General features: G+C 37.8%; 1 protein-coding gene across 2 annotated transcripts in view; it reads left to right on the top strand.

Annotated features, from left to right (window-relative positions):
• The window catches only part of FSHR (follicle stimulating hormone receptor), a 165,051-nt gene that overhangs the window by 63,525 nt on the left and 82,174 nt on the right, over positions 1 to 19,352 (top strand). For both annotated transcript variants that reach the window (XM_061168816.1, XM_061168815.1), the window contains exon 2: positions 10,362 to 10,433. In XM_061168816.1, the coding sequence (XP_061024799.1) occupies positions 10,362 to 10,433 (72 nt within the window). The remainder of the gene's footprint in view (positions 1 to 10,361; positions 10,434 to 19,352) is intronic.

The following is a 19,352-nucleotide window of genomic DNA, read 5'->3' as shown; positions in this document are numbered from 1 at the left end:
CCTCCATCTGTGGTTCTGGGAGAGCAGTTCCTTCCTCTCACTGGCTTCTGGGAGTAGAAGCTCCAGACAGGTTTTCTTTTGGGGTCTGGTCACTATGCAGGCAAGTCCATTTTTTTGAGGATGAGAATCCAGCTCCCTTCAGCTGGGTATAGGTCTGGCTTCTGGGAAACCCACACCTTTGTCTGTGGAACTGCAGCCCTCTCCCAAAGCAGCTGGCCACTTCTCACCTTTAGAGGTCAGACTTTAGTCATAAGCCAGGCTCTATATCTTCCAGATTTGCAGGAAATGAGTGACAACCCCTTTAATTAGTTCTCCTAATACCTCTCACATTTGGTTTAAGGTTAAGGACAAGAGTCTCCTCCACACCATGGAAGAAGGATACAAAGAACTCTGACACCTCTATCCCAAGAAACCCCCATGGGAGGCTTTGCAACCCCCAATGAATCGTTGGCATTTTCATACACAGCCGGAAGGTGGATGAAGGGCTAATGCTAGTTGAACCAATTTCTCTGTGTTTTACAGAGCACCTCACGTTACACATTACAAAGCACCCCACATCTAGGCAGTTAAGACTTATGCCAAAATGTGAAGTTTTTTTTCTTTAAAAAAAACTTAAAGTCCAGTTATATAAGGAAGCCACCTCTTCCTACCTTCCCACCTCTTCCTTCCTACTATTGGTTGCCCCACTGGCTTCAAGACTCATGTGTAACAACATGAGAAATACAACCAGTTAGGTGCCTAAGTGATTTTGACAGTGCGGTAGTTATCTCCTGGGTCATGGTAAAGAGCCAAATCAAGTTATTTAAACTCTCTTTTTTTCTGGATGATTTCCTCATTTAGTTCAATCCACCCCCTTGGATAGTTTTCCTGGACACATTCCCAGAAAGTTAATTAGGGTAGCAGTTTGACCTAAAGAGTGTGAAGCGCAAAAACTCTTGGCATTTTGAGGTCAGGATGATGATCAATTTCTTTTTGTATATCCTGGGCCAAGCTGTTCTCACTTTAATTTTTTAAACTTGTGTGAAATTCAAAGAACACAGAGCCCAGTGTCATTTAAACTTGGGCCATCATAAAAAGGCAGCTTCCTCAAAAAGAATATTGGCTGTTTTCCAGGCTGCCAGAAAGCTTTTTATGGGATCTTTTAAACTATTCTCCTTTAATCCACAAAGAGGAATTAAATTTGGCCAAGGGTGAATGGATTGCCCAAGATATGGATTGCTTCTAACAGAGACAGAGTTCAAGGGAATCCTAAAGCTTCTCCATTTCAGGAAAGAAAAAAATAAAAATAAACCCCACCCACCCCATTTATCATGGAAGAGACATTAAGTAACTTGCAATATAGTGAAGAAAATTTTCTTTTCAGAGCCATCTTGATGAATTGTGCATCTTTACAGAAGTCATTCAGGCACTTCATGCCCCCTTACAGAGTGAAGTAAAGTTGCCATCTGACATGAAGGGTATGATGATACTTTTAAATAGCTCTCCCTGTTTAAACACAAACAGATAAATAAATGATGCTTGGGATATGGCCTGGTGAGAATTTCAATCTTGAAAAACTAATTATGAAATATTTCAAGTATGAAGCGTAGAGAATGGTATCATAAACGCTCATAAAGCACCACTCAGCTTTGCCAAATCTTAACGTTTGGTCAAAATGGTTTAGATCTTTTTAAAAAATACAAAACATTTTAGATATAGTTGTGTTTCACTCCTTTTCTTCTTGTCACAGAGGTAAACACTATGCTGATTTTGGTGTTGTGAGTCTCAGAATTTTCCTTTTGATAGATATGTATGCATCTCTAAACATGTTTTGCAATATAGGTCCTATTACTATTTGAGTATGGTGAGGCCAAAAGATTAGGAGAAAACTGCCATTGAAAAGATAGTTTGTTATTCTCACAGCTCCCAGGAGAAGGGGGCACATGGGGAAGCACCAGGTTGGTCATGAGGCAGAGGGAGCTGGGGGAAAACACTTTATTGTGGCTTCCAAGGGAAATAAAAACGGGTGAAACAGGGTAAACAGGTTTAGGATTGGCTAGTCTAAATAATTTCAGTGGGCTCTGTGGTGTAGGAGCTTCCCTGGGGTGATTAGGACAGAGGAATGGTGGCCCAGAGTGTAAGGGCCCCTTAAAGGAGGTGCTTGGGGGTATGGATTAGTTGGTTTGCATAAGAAAGGCAGACTCTCAGGCCAGTTGTTTGCTATCTCTAGGAGTTAGCCCTAGGAGGAGTAGTCCCTCCAGAGTCAGCAAACCCCAAGATGTCAAAACATCAAAAATATGGAACGAAAAAACATGATTCATACAAAACAATACACTGTTTTATTTTGTATGTTGTTAACCTCTATGAAAATCATATCATACTGCACATATTGTGCATATAATTGACTTTTTTTTTTTCCTCAACATTATGCTTTAGGAATTTATCCAGATTGTTGTATGTAGCTCCAGTCAATTTGTTCCTTTTCACTGCTTTATAATTTGGCATTGTGTCAATATATCATAGTTTATTAATATTTATTCATCCCCTTGTTTATGAGCATTTGTCTCCAGTTTTCTACGATTACAAACGATGTTGCAATGGTTAATCTTTTACCCGTCTCCAGGTGCACATGTGGCCAGGAGACATAGAATAACTGGATTCAAAGGCATTTGTTTCTTTGACTTTAATACATTTTGCCAAATGGCTACTGAAAGTACTTGTAGAAAATTACCCTTCCATCAAGAGTGTAGAAAATGTCCTATTGTTCCACTGCCTCACCAGCACTGTTATTGTGAGGTTTTCCTTTTAATGTTTGCCAATATGATGGTGTTTAAAGGTACCTAATAATTGCTTAAATTTGCATTTTCTTGATTACTAGTGAAGTTGAGTATCTTTGCATATGTTTATTGGCCATTTGCATTTTCTCTTATATGAACTGCCTGTTCATATCTTTTGCCTATCTTTCTACCGGGTTGTTTGTATTTTTCTCATTATTTTGTAAAGTTCTTTGTATTCAGGATGCTAACCCTTGTTAGTTGTATGTGTTGCAAATATCTTTCCCCAACCTACAATATATCTTTGTCTTAGAGAAACTTTAAGTTTATTATTGTCAAATCTATCAGCTTTTCAATTTTGGTGTGCAGTTTTTGTGTCCTTTTTTAAAGAAAGTCTCCTCAATAGAATGTTATATTTTATTTAAAAATTTTAAAGTGTTGATTTTTCCCATTTAGATTTTTAATAAACCTGGAGTTGAGATTTTAATATGGTAATAAGCAAAGGTGTTATTTTTATCCACAAGGATAATCAATAGTTTCAGCATCCCTTATTGATTAATCCATATCTTCCTCCATACATTTTTAATGCTACTCTGTCATTTGTCATTTTCTTTTGTTTAATGGTCTATTTCTGTACTCGTTTTCTCTCCCACTGGTCTATTTAATCTCCGCCAGAACCACAGCATTTTAATCACTATAGCTTTATAAAAATCATATTGCCTAGCATGCCGATTCTCCCAGTCTTGTTTTACTTCTTCAAAATTATTTTGGCTACTCCTCAAAACTGCTCTTCCATATGAATATTAACCAACTGGTGCATTTCCATACACACATATCAAAAGAAACAAAAGCAAAAGAACTACTGTGTCTCAGATGGGTCTTGAATTTAATTTCTACATTAATGTGGATTAAAACTGATATCTTCACAATATTGAGACTTCCCTTAAATGTGCTATTTCAGGGTTTTTATTTTTTAATGTTTTTCAATTCAGTATTTGATTGTTCTCCATAAATCCCTAAATCTTTTTTTTAGATTAATTTCTTATATTTTATAAGTTTTTAGCCATTGATATTGATGTACTTTAAAATAATATAAGAATGAAAATTATTTTTCTGCATTAATTACATAGCCACCTACCTTATCAGACTTCCTTATTAGTTCTACTACTTATCTCTTAGGTTAGAGTTTGTTTGTATAGACAATCATGTTATCTATAGATAATGACAGTTTTTCATCAATAATACTGAATATCTTTTTTTTAATCTTACTGTATAGGCTAGGGCATCTAGCACAATACTGAATGTAAGGTATAATAGTAGACATCCTTGCCTCATTCCTAACTTTAAATGGAATGTGTCTAATATTTCACCACTGAGTATGACATTTATTGTAGTGGTTGATAGATTTTACCCCTTATCAGATTAAGAATATTCCTCCCTTTTCTCGTTTGTCAAAATGTTTTGGGTTTTTATCAAATATATTTTCTATGTCTATTAATAAAATCATGTGATTTTTCACTTTTAATTTCTTAATGTGGAAATTTCCTTTAATAGAGTTATCTAATATTTAGCAACCCTTGAAATCTGGGACAAACCCAAATGATAATGATATATTATTTGTCTAGCCTCCGTTTGGATATACACTGTCACTACACTATTTCAGATTTTTTCCATTTACATTAATAAGTGAGATTGGTCTAAATCTTTCCATTCTTTTATTGTCCCTGTCTATTTTATTACTGGTGTTACACCAGCCACATTAAATGGGTTGAAGAACATTCCATCTTTTGCTAGTCTCTGGAATAGTTTGTAAAAGACTGAGATTTTCCATCACTTTAAAGGGGTAGAATTTACTTCTAAAATCATATGATGCTGACCTCGTTTTTGGTGAATAGGTTTTAAACTACCAATCCAATTTGTTGATCATTATAGATCTGTTCAGTTTTCTATATCTTCATGAGTCAGTTTTAGTAAGTATATACTTCTAGGAAAATTATCCATACTGTCTGATTTTTTAAAATCTAATGTTATAAAATTGTTCTTAGGGCTCTCTGATTTAAAACATGTTTTATTTGTAGTTAAGTGCCATTTTTCATGTCTCTCATTGTTTTATTGGATTTTTTTTCCCCTTGGTTGATACGAACAGATTTCTTTTTAGTCTATTAGTCTTTCCAAAGAGTTAGATTTTGATTTTGTTGATCCTCTCTAATGTATTTCTACTCTTATCTTTATTACTTTTTTCTCTCTACTCTCTCTAGGTTTCTTCTCTCAAGGCAAACAAACTTTGCAATGTGTTTAAAGTTAATCTGTTAGACTCTCATTTGCTTTATTTCTAAAATGAAAAATTAAAACTTAAACTCTATATATCAAGTTGTAATGTCTAGATGAGTGTTTATCTTCTCAAAACATCTCTATCAACAGCCCCTCATTTTACCATTTTTTTTTTTATTAAACTGCTTTTGAGTTTCCATTTTAAGTTCTAGCCAGAAATGGAATATTGTCTTTATAGTTTTCTGTTTCCACAATTCTGTTGTTCTTTCACTACTTTCCTGTGTTAGCTCATTAATTTTCCATCTTTTTTGTCTCTTTTTCTGGTATAATAATTTAAAGCTACAAATTTCTCTATAAGAAGCAGTTTAGCTGCATCTCATAAGTTTGATATGTTGCATTTTCATCATGGTTCAAGTCCAAATAATTTCCAATTATTAATGTAATTTCTCCTTTGACCCATGTATGATTTAAAAGAGTGTTTTGTTTGATTTGGTTTTGTTTTGGCTCTCCAAATGCATGTGTACATGTGGCAGGGTGGGGGGGATAATTATCTCTTATTACCGACTTCTAAGTAATTCAAATGCATCATTGTCAAAGAAAATGATTTGTTTGATAACAATTTGCTTTCCTTTGTGACCCATTTCTTGGTCAACATTTTTTTAGTGTTCCTTACTAAATAGGTGAATTTTCCAACCATTATAAAAAACCAACCTATTCAATAAGGAGCATTAATTTCTTTGTTCACTAGTCCTTCTTATTTTTGGAGACTTCCTACTGGATTAAATTATCTTATTTTCTAAGGGAATTCTTTTGCTAAAACTTTGTTAATGGCTAATTAAATTTGCCTAAAAGTGTCTTTATTTTACCGTCACATATGAATGATTATTTCTGGGCATAGGATTCTAAACTGGCGGTTATTTTCTCTAATAATTTTGAAGATATTTTTACGAAGTTTTCTAATTGTTTTTTCTTTGAAGATAATATGTCTTTTTTTCTCTGTTTGCATTTAAAATATTTTCTCTTTTGGCTCTACAGTTTTAATTCACAGGTATCCAGCAGTGGATTTGTTATCCTTCCTGGAACTTGTTGAGATTTCTGAATCTGAGGATTTATGTCTTTCATAATTTCTGGAAATTATCCACATGTTATTTCATTGAAAGTTGCCTGTTTTCCATTTTCTGTATCTTTCTTTCTAGAATGCACATGTGATAGACAGTTAGGTAGGCAGGTAGCTAGGTAGACAGACAAATGACACACAGAAACAGATCTTAGCATTCCATCATCCATGTTTCATCTCATGTACCAGTTTGGCATCAAAACACAAATTCCTTGTCTACCAAGTCCAGACAACCCTCTCCCCACTCCTCCTTTCTGCCCCTCCAAAATACACTGACTTCAATTTACCCTCTTAGAATTCTGTTTACATTCACAACTCAAGGTTCCATGTGGTATTCAGTTGTTCTACTGTAGGACCCTAGGAATTTCTTATATTTTCTAATAAGCTCAGCTATGCAATTAAAACAATAGTGGTTATGTTTTATAGACGACGTCTGGGTGATCTTTAGTGGAAATATCTTCAGGTTATCTAATTTATAGCATTTCAGGAAATGGAAGTCAAGACTTTCAATCTTCAAAAAAGATTTAATTATATTAATTAGTTTGAACCACTTAATACAGGCACAGACGTTGACATTTTTAGAAAATGTGCCTGCTAATAGAGTTGAACCAAAAAGAACTATCTAGTTGACTTGTTATTAAATAGAGTCAATTATCCAAGATTCTATTCTTTGCACATCTTATTAACTAATATTTACCTTAATATTTCAACTCCCTTGAAATTTTAGACTGATAGGGTAGTTTAAAGCAATTTTATTATTTACTTTTACCAATTTGTTTTCATCATTCTTCTGTCTTGTGATAAATAGGAACAAAAGGAACTTGTCTATGTTAACTAAGATTGAGTACATTAAGAGACTATGAACTGACCTTGATTCTTTTCAGATGAGTGTTCTAGAAGTTGATACTGTTCTAGAACCATTACACTCAATCCTAAATTAGATCCAATAGTTTCACAGAGACTATGCTTTTAGTATGATCTGATAGTTTTGAGACCCAGGCTCAAATTCACCCACTCCTTCCAATCTTCCTCTTATATATTTATGTACTTTGGGATCTTTCACATTTCATTCCTGTATAACATCTATAGTTATTACATCAACTGTATCCCACATCTGTTTTCTGGTGATTCCAAGGCTTCTGTTTTTGCCTTCCCATGTATATAAACTCCTCCAGAGTGAGAAAAGCACACAGGATTCTCTCTCATGATTCCTCACCATGGAGCTGGTGCACATGGTGGCCAAAGGCAAACAAACAAAGTGGAAGAAAAGAACTGTTTGCCTGAACAATAACTTTATATGAAATGGGAATTTCACTAATACCAATAAATAACAGGAGACTAAAGCAATGAAAGTTTGTGAAACTATCCAAGTCCACAGTACTGAATTCCTACTGACAGACTGCCTTGCAGAAGGAAGGATTAAAGTGGAAAGAAAACCAACTCCCTATTAACCAATTGCAAAGTAAGAGAAAGTGGGAGGGAGGAAAGGCAGAGGAAGAAATAGTATTCCCACTGTAGAGATTCCCAAAGAGTCACTTGTAATTCTACCCTCAACCCTTGAACTCTCACACTTCAATAGCCATTCAAGAAATGTTTTTCTGAATATGTGTCATGTACCAGCCACTATTCTAGGCATTTGGTATACAACAGTAGACAAATCAGACAAAAATTCCTGCCTTCACAGAGCTTGCATTCTAGTTATGGGTTAAAGATAAATAAATATATGAATACATAAATAGATAAATAAATATAAGGTATAACATGTCAGAAGTACTATGAAGAAAGGGGTTAAGGGACTAAGTTGGGAAAATTGTCATTTTAAATAGAGTGGTTAGGGAAAGCCTCACTGAGAAAGTGACATTTGAGCAAGCAGCTGGATGAAAGAGCAAGCAAGAAGGATATCTGAGAGAGGAATGCTCCAGGAGGAGAGAATTGCAAATGCAGAAATATTAGGCAAGAAGGAACCCGGCATGTACAAAGAATAGCAAGAGATTACTGTGAAGAGAATGAGATAAGCAATGGTGTGAGCTGTCAAAATTGAGTTTAGAGGATATACGGGAAGGGAGAGTGGGAAGATCCTACAGGGTCCTGCAGGCCGTTATATATTGGGGTGGCCAAAAAGTGACTTCGATTTTTAAGTAAAAATAAAAGACACACTTTTCATTTTCACCAAGAACTTTATTGAACAATGTATTCATCCTTTTGTTCCACTACCTTCTGCCATTTTTCAGGCAACTTCATGATTCCATCTTCCCAAAACTTTTTATCTTTTTGAGCAAAGAACTGTTCCAGGTGCCTTTTACAGTCTTCCAGGGAATTGAAATCTTTCCATTAAAAGAATTTTGTAAAGGCCGAAATAAATGGAAATCCCAAGATGCAATGTCTGGTGAATACAGCAGATGAATCAACTTCCCAGCCAAGCCATAACAGTTTTTGCCTGGTCATCAAATAAACGTGCGGTCTTGCATTATCCTGATGGAAGATTATGCATTTTCTGTTGACTAATTCCTGATGCTTTTCATCGAGTGCTGCTTTCAGTTGGTCTAACTTGGAGCAGTAGTTGTTGGAATTAATTGTTTGGTTTTCTGGAAGGAGCTCATAATAGAGGACTCCCTTCCAATCCCACCATATACACAACATTACCTTCTTTGAATGAAGACTGGCCTTGATGAGGTTGTTGGTGGTTCATTTCGCTTGCCCCACGATCTCTTCTGTTCCACATTATTGTACAGTACCCACTTTTCATCACCAGTCACAATTTGTTTTAAAAACGGAATGTTTTTGTTATGTTTAAGTAGAGAATCGCATGCAGAAATATGGTCAAGAAGGGTTTTTTTCGCTTAACTTATGTGGAACCCAGACAGCAAAGTGATTAACATAACCAAGCTGGTGCAAATGATTTTCAAGGCTTGATTTGGATATTTTGAGTATGTCGGCTATCTCCCTCATGGTATAACATTGATTGTTCTCAGTTAATGTCTCGATTTGATCGCTATCCACTTCAACTGGTTTACCCGACCGTGGAGCATCATCCAAAGAGAAATCTCCAGCACAAAACTTCGCAAACCACTTTGACACGTTCGATCAGTCACAGCACCTTCTCCATACACTGCACAAATCTTTTTTTGCATTTCTGTCTCATTTTTACCTTTCTTGAAATAATAATGCATAATATGCCGAAAATGTTGCTTTTTTCTTCCATCTTCAATATCAAAATGGCCATACAAAAATTCACCAATTTTGATAAGTCTTTTTTTTCAATGCACGCTGATATGACAGCTGTCACACACAATCTAACAAAATTGTTTCGAATGAAGTTAAAGACAACTAAGTGTTACTAGAGCCACCTTACAGAAAAAACCGAATGAACCTTTTGGTCAGCACAATACAATAGGGGTTTTTTCCTGACTGAGATGAGGAGCCACTGGAAGGAATTTTGAGGCAGGTGTGAGACAAATATTTCAAGCAGAAGAAAATGGCAAAAGCTGAAGGTGGCTGAGGTTAAGACTTTTCTTAGATGGGAGAAATTAAGGCATGTTTGTATACTGATGGGCAGGATCCAATAAGGAAGCAAAAGTAGGTGAAGGAAATGTATGAAAGAAAGGGGGGAATTGCTGTAGTGGTTACCTTCACTACAAGACAAGGAAAGAGATATGGCATGGGTTGGAGGGACTGTTTTTAGTCAGGACCCTGGACAGCTCACCCATGGTAACAGGAGGGAAGGCAAGGTGTATAAAGCCCAGGTACAGGTGGGAGGATGGCTGGGAGCCGTGTGAGAGCATGAGGAAGTTCTCTTCTACTGGTTTCATTTTCTCTGAAGTAAGAAGCAAGGTCAGTTAAGAAGGATAATAGGGAAGAGGTATTGGGAGTTGGAATAGAGAAAGAGAAGGGACCTCACAGGGCTATAGGAGTCAAATGGAATAGTGGTGACAAGAAGGTTCATATCCTAGCTCTGCCACATATTAGCCATGTGACCCTGGGTAAGTTTTCTAACCTCCCTAAACCTCAGTTTCCTCTTATACAAAACGGGGATAACAGTACTACCAACATCACTGCTTTGTGGTGTGGGTGAAAAGAGATCATGGAGAAGCAATCATAAGCACTACTAAATGGCAAGCACCCAGTATATTTTGGCTGTTATCTGCTATTATACATTAGGCACTCAATGACTTATCAATGAATGGATAGGTTGTGATATTTTATGTTCACTCTCTTTTCAGGAGGTTTGTTCTCACCAAGCTTCAAGTCATCCCAAAAGGAGCATTTTCGGGATTTGGGGACCTGGAGAAAATGTATGTACCTGAGCAGTGTGTGAATGCTTCAAATGGGCTATGGGCAGCAACCTCAGACCACATCTAGCATGATTCTCTGTGCTTAGGAACCAGAATAACACACTAAGCGAAGGTTTTGCACCTTGTCCCATTGTATTTCCTTACCACAGTTCCTAAACAGTAGTGTGGGATCTTTCAGCATGTGGCCACTGAAATAAGCATAAGGTCAATCCAAGCAATTCTCACTTTTTTGGTATAAGGTGTTGCTCCCAAAGTACCTGTGAGTGGAAGTTTTATAAATCAAAGCCTATTTTCTCTGCTGACATCCATTCGTTTTAAGAGATACTCTCTATGAATTAACTATTAATAGAGTTAATTATTATTAACTCTCTTGATTAATTTTTAATTGACAGCAGGGCCTAACATTTGTGCTCTAGAGATTTTCTGGACTTCTTGTTCCTAAGCCATGCTGACAAGTGGTAAGTGATATATAAACATTCAAAAGTATTGGGAAAGTTTAGAGCACTGAGGGCGATTTCCTTTGAAAAGAGAAGACTTTGTTAATGTAAACACTTGCTTTTTACTGGGCTAGTGTAATGTAGGGGTTTCCCCAAATAGGCTTTTCTCAAAGTAGGGTAGAGTAAGAAAAAACAGCAAATTCTTTCATGCTTAAGGTAACCCACCCTGCCTTTGAAGGTCCTTGATCCCATCCCCTAGGCTTTTAGGGATGGGAAAAGTGTTTTTCACCACAGCCAGAATCTAGAACTTAATGACAGTAAGTACACCAACAGATAGATGGATGACACAGAAGAGAATGGTTTTTTTCATTATAAGAATAAGGCAATGCCCACCCCCCCCCCACCCCCAGTTATATAAGCTTCTCCTTCTTTAAGTCATTCGATTTTTGTCTTGGTTCTTTCACCGCACTTTTAAAAAGAACACTTGCCCAGGTCTGAGGAAGTGAGAAAGAAATCCATTAATGAAAGAAACACAAAGCAGAGAGAGTGGCAATGTGTTTGAGCAGTTATGCCAACTGCTTAGATGAGGTTGGTCAGAATCCTGGGTCTGAGTGTTGATTTTAACATAAACTTACTGTGTAACCTTGATTAAATCACCTTATCTCTCAGAACCTTGGCTTCCTCATCTGTGTATTAAGGGAGGAGATTTTAAAGGGGGAGGTAGCTTATGTGATCTCTAATTTCTCTGCGCAAGCATTTCCCAGTTGGATGAGAGCCCAGTTTAAGACCTGAGTCTTCAATGCTTACAATTCTTGAAGACATTCAACATGCATAGGAACTGGGAGATGGGGCACTCATCTGAGCAGAGCTCACCAAGGAAAACAGGGAAGGAACAGAGTTGGAGAGCTTTTGACTCAAGGTGTATTCCTGGATGGATCAGCCATTGCCCTGCCGGGAATTAACAGAGACTAGGTGACTACTGGATAGGTCTCTCCTCCCCCCCACCCCCAAAAGTTCTGTAATTACATAGAAATAATTCTAAAGACAGGAATCTCAGGTACCACAAAGAATTCACTTTAATAAATTCAATCCAGCAAATGTGATTGACCTCTCATTGGGTACTCAGGCTACCACGAGACCTTCCTTTGGCGATAGATGGTTGATCTGAGCTGACATAGCAATAATCCCAGAGACAGAACAGCTGGTTCAGAAACTCAACTTCCTCAGACACCGGTTGTCCAGTTTTACCTCATGCCTTTATTAGCCAGCCTGCACTGCCACAGATGCCAGAAAAATTACTCTTATGTTTTCAATACTTTTTATGTCCTAAGATTTCCAAAACATTCCGAAGCAGAGAACCCAGTACCGAACTGAACTCTGAACAGACTATTTGTACCCTTCAGTCCCTATGCTCACCTTCATCCATTGTCTCACCTCCTATTCTTGGTCACTGATAAGTTCTCATCTCCTTTCCACATTTATGTTCTTCATGTATGTTCTTCCTCCAGTTTTTAACCAGTTTTCTGAACTTAATAAATATTGGCTTCCTCTTCAATATCTCCCTCTTCACAAATCACAAAATTCCTTTCACTCATTCTGCACACGTGGCCTGGTTTCACATATCCTTATTAAAAAGAAGGGGAGAAAGCTTTCTGGATAAATCCTGCTTTCCTTCTCTGCCACCATCCTCTCTCTTCCCCATCACTGCCACTCTTTTGAAAAAGCAGCCCATATTCACTGCCTCTATCTTTTCTGTTCAATCACTCCTCAGCCTGTCCTCTTGCTATTCAACCACAGATTCTCTAACACTATTAAATTACTCTATCAAAGGTCCCAACAATACCAAAACTGTCAGAACTAATGACTTCTACTTTGTCCTCTTAGTATTTAACCGATAGGTAGCTTTTGATTACACTGACCGTTCATGCCATCCTTCTCAATACTCTTTCCCCTTTTAACTTCAGTGACACCACATCCTCCTGCCTCTCCTCTGAACCTTCCAGACTACTCCATAACCAGTTCTGTCCCTTTTCTTTGTCCTCAGTTGCCCCTCAAAAGTTCAGATATTCCAGGGTGCCGGTTTGGGCCATTTTCTTTTTTCATAGTCACATCCTCATTATTATTTATCAATTATATCTTACTACCAGGGCTCCTAAACCTTCATCTGCAAACCCCACCTCTCTTCTGAGGCCATAATTCTTGTTTTGAAATGGAGGGATTCCTCAATATCTACCCTTAAGTGAACCACAAGTGCCTCAAATTCAGCATATCCAGACAAACTCATTACCTTTACCCTTAAATTTCTCATCTTCCCATATTGCCCAGTGAATAACATCACCATCTGTCCAGATTCCCAAGCAAGAAAATTCAGTCTCCCTTGACTCATGTGCCTTCTCTCTTTCTTCTGTGCAGGTGCTCTTCCAGTTCTATTGACTCCCTCTCAAAAATATCTCTGGAACCCTGTCCTCATCTTACTCCTGCAGCTATGAGGTTTAAAGTCCCTTGCATAGTCTACTGCATGAGGCTGCTCTGCCTGTCCCAGCTCCAATCTCCCACCACTCTGTTTCCAGACCTGCAGGGACTTTGGGTCCCTCTAGGGACCATCACTGTTATAGGTTTCAGTCTTAAGTCTCTGACACAGAAATCAAAGCTCATTATCTCCCACCATACACAGTGTACCCCACACTTTTGCCAGGTAGGAAGATTTGCCATTTCCCAAGCACTACCATTACCAGACATCGTATTACTTATTTAGAATGTGATGGCTGGTTCTTTGGACAATGCCTGGCACGTAGACCAAAAAATAGGTGCAGGTGAAGGTATAAATGAACAAGTGAACAAATATACTTTCACACCGGTCTTATATAGATGCTGTCCTTCTGCCTAAAATTCCACTTGGTAGAAGCCTGCTTTTCCCCCAAGAGGCAGAGCAAATGTTTACCCCCCAACCCCCCGTACAGCCTTTCCAGAACCCTCCCAGTGCTTCCAAACCATAATCTCGTGCTTGTAGTAGCAATAGCATATTTATCAGATTGCATTTGGAGTTTACATGTTTTTCCAGATCCTTAGATTGTTCTTTCAGAGCAAGGTCAGAGTGTAACTTAACTCTGTATTAAGTACAACACCAAGTCCTGTTGTTTTATCTCCTGGCTTCACCTCTAATCTATCCACTCGTCTCCTTCTCCAGCTACCATTATCTTGCCCTGGAAAATTGTACCAGTCTTCTACTTGTGCCTCCCCATCCACCAGCATGCTCTCCCCTCGCCCTCATCCATTCTCTACACAGCAACCAGAGTGACATTTTCTAAATTCATACCTAATCATGTCACCTTCAACACCTGGTACACATGCACGCTCTCTCTCTCTCTCTCTCTCTCTCTCCAAACCTTACTGCTGCTCTTAACATAAAAAAGAAACTAGACTGCTCACATTTTCTCCTTTGCTCTACTGGCCCTTCTTCAGTTCATAAAAGATACCATGTTATGCAGCCCACCATGGGCCTTGCTTGTTCCTTCTGACTAGAACTTCCTTTCCACTCTGCCCTCTTAATTCAGTCAGTTCCTCCTCATTCTTCAGACCCTGACACCAGTATCACTTGCCCAGGAACGCTCCCCCTGACCTCCCCAACTAGGACAAAACCTCCTGCTAATATAATACACTCTCATATCACCACTAGACTCTAGGTGGTGACTATCATTTTAACACTCTTACACTTACTTATGTATTACTTGAATTAATCTCTAACTCCCCTATTGGACTGTAAGTTTCATGCGCACAAGGACATGATTGCTTTTACTCATTATTGGATCCATGGTGTCTCACACAGAGTCAGGTACCTACAATAAATATCTGATAAATGCACAAATAAAAATGAACAAATATAAGTAGTTGGAGAGAGAAGATACTCAGATATAACAAGAAAATACTAAGTCGTAGGAATGATAATGATAACTGATGGAGGAGTTAACAGACATACAAACACTGGCTGAGACTCTACTCTGATCTAGGCACTTACATGGCTATAGTTTAAAATCAAACCCAGGACAAAAATGTACAGGACAATATGTGCAAAATAAGTGATACAAACATTGTATTTGTTCGGACTCTTTCTGTTGTGTGAGGGCAAAAGAAAATAAACCTCAAACAGGCTGAAGAAAAGAAAAGAGTTTAACGGCTCATTTAACTTGATGGTCAGCGAGAAGGAATGGCTTTAAAAACAGCTCTATTCAGGTTCAAGGTCCTTAGGACTCGGCCTCTCCCCCTCTCTCTGGTCTCCCTTCACTATGTTCATTCCAGCCCTGAGCCCCACCCTTGGTGGCAAGAAAGCAGTAGCAGTCCTGCCTTCAAACATCATCTCAGGTTCTATTGAGGGGGAATGTGCTGCCCTTTTTCTTGCTCAATTCCACAGAAGTCTTAAGATTTAAGTCTGACTTGCTTAGATCACACAACCATCCCTGGACCAACCACTGCAGCTAGGAGAATGTGATGTTCAAATTGGCTGTGGCCTGGGTAACGGGCTCCATACCTAGAGGTGAGAACACCTACCCCAACCACATGGATTTGGAATGGGGGAGGGAGATCCACAAACAAAAACTGAGGCCACTGCTGGAAAAAAAAAAAAAAAAGTGGAGACTAGATGGTGGTAGCTGGGCAAACAATGAATGTCTAAAAAGAAAATTAGTCCTCTTCTCATCCAGAAGAGAGAGGGCTTTGTGACCTGGGTAGTTGGGGATTTGCTACGTTTGATTCTTCTCCCTTCCTCCTGTTAGAATAATTGAAAGAATCCAGTAACTCTGCCCCAATCCATGCTAATCCATCTTTCATTAATCCAGCTTAACCCACCCACCTCTGCTTCTATAAGAAGTCAAGAGGGAACGCAGTCTTTTGGTAGAAGTGGAGCAGGAGCTTCTCCAATAGAAATGAAATGATCACTGTCACACCTTAGCTTTCCTCAGCATCACTATCTCAAACTTCCTGACTCTTCACTGCTTTGGGACTGACTGGGGGAAAAGGAAATCATTAAACTCTCTGCAGTGTGAAGTGGCTTTGCAAAGTGCACTGTAAACTGTTTACCTTATCTTTAATTATTTTGGAGTCATATATCAGCTTGGTATAAAGTGTGAAGACTACACTAAATAGGGTGGAGGGGAGGAGGTGACAATGTGGTGATTTATGGTAACCAGAAAAATTATGTATGGAAATGAGTGCAATTTAAAAACACATCTACGTGCTATTGTAACACTGGAGGGGGAAGAAAAGCCAGTGTATAATAAAATATCTTTGAAAATAGGAGCATGATGAATATGTAAATGAGACCAATCAACATCAGCTAAGATATGGTATATGCAGATGAGACGGCAATGAGCCAAAATGTGAAATAGCTCCCAAACCATAAATATGAACCATATAAAATTCATCTGAAATATTCATGATAACATAAGGACAAAAAGTATAATCAAGTGATTTATTCACATATAAAAATGAGAATACTAGTCTGACACTCCAGCCTCCACCCCCAGATCACTGGGGGAAGAAAAGTTAACAGAGGGACTTTTAGAGGAAGAGATTTATTGAATGAAAACGGTTGCAAGCACACTAAAAAATCTGAATATCCTCCAATTCTCAGTTCTTCGGGCTCACTCAGCACAGATAAAGGGAAAGGAAATAAGTCAGGTAACTAAAATACTAATGGCACCGGTGCTAGAAAATTTGGGTTCCAATCTCCTTTGCCTCCCTAACATTTCCTTAGGTCTGTTCCTACTCTGACCATCTGTGATTCTGAGAGTTAATGGGCAAAGAAGCCTTGAGTCCCACTTACTAAAATAAAGCAAGAAGGAAAGGCTGATGATTGTACAGGCTCCTGATAAAAAACTGAAGGCCAGTGTTGGAGTGGCTGGACCTCTGAATGGGAAGAGGGGATCTGAATCCCAGGGCAAAAAAAAAAAAAGTGATAATGAGGTTCAGGTTGTACTTTAGAATCCTCTGGGGAACTTCTAAAAAATTATTTTAAAAAATAATGCACAAGCTTGACTGTCATTTCCAGGGATTTTTCATTCTATTTGTCTAGGGTAGGGCCAAGGATTGATCATTTTTTAAAACTCCCTTGATGATTCTAATATACGGTCACAGGTGAAAGCTACTGAGTGGATGATATTTAAGTCTGAATCCAATTTGTAGAAAGAGTATTCACCACAACATGTATAGTGTATCTACATGGTGTGGTTGAAGGAGAATAAACAGAGGGGAGGTGGTAGGAGATGAGGTCATAGAAGAAGCTGGGGTAAGGTCATGGAGAACCTTATAGGCCATGGGGAAAAGTTTGAGTGTCATAGTGAGCATGATGGAAATTACCTGGGTTATTTTGAGCAACTAACTATCTGACTTGGATTTGTTAAAGTTCACTTGCACACACAGATTTTGATTTACTAATATTTTGTTAAGAATTTTTGTGTCTATATTTGTAGAGGTGTTAGTTTGTATATTTCTTTACTTATAATTGCTCTGTTTTGTTTTGTTATACTGGTGCTATAAAATGAGTTGGGAAATGTCCCCTCATCCTCTGTATCTTGAAAGAGTTGTTTACAATAAGGAAAGAATACTTTTTTCCACAAACGGTGCTGAATCAACTCGGTATTCACATGGGAAAAAAAAATAAACCTCAACCCCTACCTCATGTCATATACAAAATCCACCTCTAAACAGATCATAGACTTAAATGTAAAAGCTAAAACTTTAAAACATCTAGAAGAAAATATAGGAGAAAATCTTCACAATCTTGGGATAGGCTAAGATTTCTTAAATAGGACACAAAAAGCATAAGATCAGATTTTATTTTGAAGTGAAAATAAAATCTCTGCGCTTCAAAAGAACAGCTATCAGGAAAATGAAAAACCAAGCCACAGGCGGGGAGAAAAATATTTCCAAAACATGCTTCTGAAAAAGGACTTGGATTAAGAATACATAAAGAACTCTTAAAAGTGAAAAATAAGTAGATAAACAGTCCAATTGAAAATAGGCAAAAGATCTGAATGGATACTTCCCAAAGATACACAAATGGACAATAAGCACATGAAAAGATATTCAACATTAGTGGCCATTACAGAAATGAATTTTAAAACCTTAAAGAAATACCATTACATACCCATACCCACTAGAATAGCTAGAATTAAAGACTGACAATATAGGCATTGGTGAAACTGCGGAGTGACTGGAGCTCTCATATGTATCTGGTGAGACTGCAAAATAGTACAACCCCTTTGGGAAAGAGTTTGACAGTTCCTTATAAAGTATTTATCCAAGAGAAATGAAAACATATGTCCACACAAAGACTTGTTCAAGAATGTTCATAACAGATTTATTCATAATAGCTCCAAACTAAAAACAATCCAAGTACTCATCACCAGGTCACTGGGTAAACAAATTATGTTCTATTCATACAACAGAGTATGAATAAGTAATAAAAGGGAATAAACTACTAACACAACAACATGGATGAGTCTCAAGCATTTATACTAAGGCAAAGGAGCGAAACACAAAAGAATATACCATACACCAAATAATTCTATCTATATGAAACTTGAAGAAAGACTATCTAATCTATTGTGACAGGAAGCACATCAGTACTTGTTGGGGCCAAGGATGATGGTGGGGATTGTCTGGGAAGGGGTGCAAAGGAAATTTTAAGGCTCATGGAGATGTTCTATAACTTGATTGTGATGGTTGTTACAAAATATATTAATTTGTAAAAACTCCTCAAAGAGTTAAAATGAGTGAATAGTATTATTTGTTAAATAATACTTCAGTAAATAAAGCTGATTGTCTAAAATCAACAATTTTTCAGCACCTATTTGGGGCCAGGTGTTTTAAATACATTTCAGTTAATCTGCACTTTATAGACAGGGATACTGACATTCAGAAAAGGTAAGCAATCAACTAGCATCAGAGAGTTCTTTTGCAGGGAAGCTAGGATTTGAACCCAAGGTAATCTGGTTCTTTCGGCTACACAAGGCTTCCTTTTTGCTGGCGCCTACCATTTTCCAGAATCATTCTACTAAAGTAAAAAGCGACAAAGGGGAGGATTAAGGCTGTGAAAGCTTCCTTTGATGTCATTTAAAATTAGAAGAGAGGATTTTTGTGCCTAAGCACTTGGAATTGCCATAAACCAGAACCTAGAGTCATAGAGGAGACAGTCATAGAGGAGAGGAAACCTCTCCTGGGACAGTCATAGAGGAGAGGAAACCTCTTCTTGGAGTATTTTTTTCACCTTCAAGTTTCAGTGTGCCAACTCATTTCTGGGTAAAGATCCTGCTGAGACTGGCTTTAGTTCAAGGCTTTGCAAACCGGGCTGCCTGTTAAGTTGCAAATTAACTTAGTCAGCAGTTGGGAAATGTAAAAGTTGGGCCAATTAAGTTGTCATTATTGACCCAGGTCAAACATGAGTTAGTGTCTAGAAGGTGAAAGTCCTTATCTCATTTCCTGTTCT

This window comes from Eubalaena glacialis, chromosome 14 (assembly GCF_028564815.1).
Source record: "Eubalaena glacialis isolate mEubGla1 chromosome 14, mEubGla1.1.hap2.+ XY, whole genome shotgun sequence".
Taxonomy (NCBI): domain Eukaryota; kingdom Metazoa; phylum Chordata; class Mammalia; order Artiodactyla; family Balaenidae; genus Eubalaena; species Eubalaena glacialis.
Note: the sequence above shows the minus strand (reverse complement) of the source record. Positions and strands in the feature narration are given on the sequence as shown.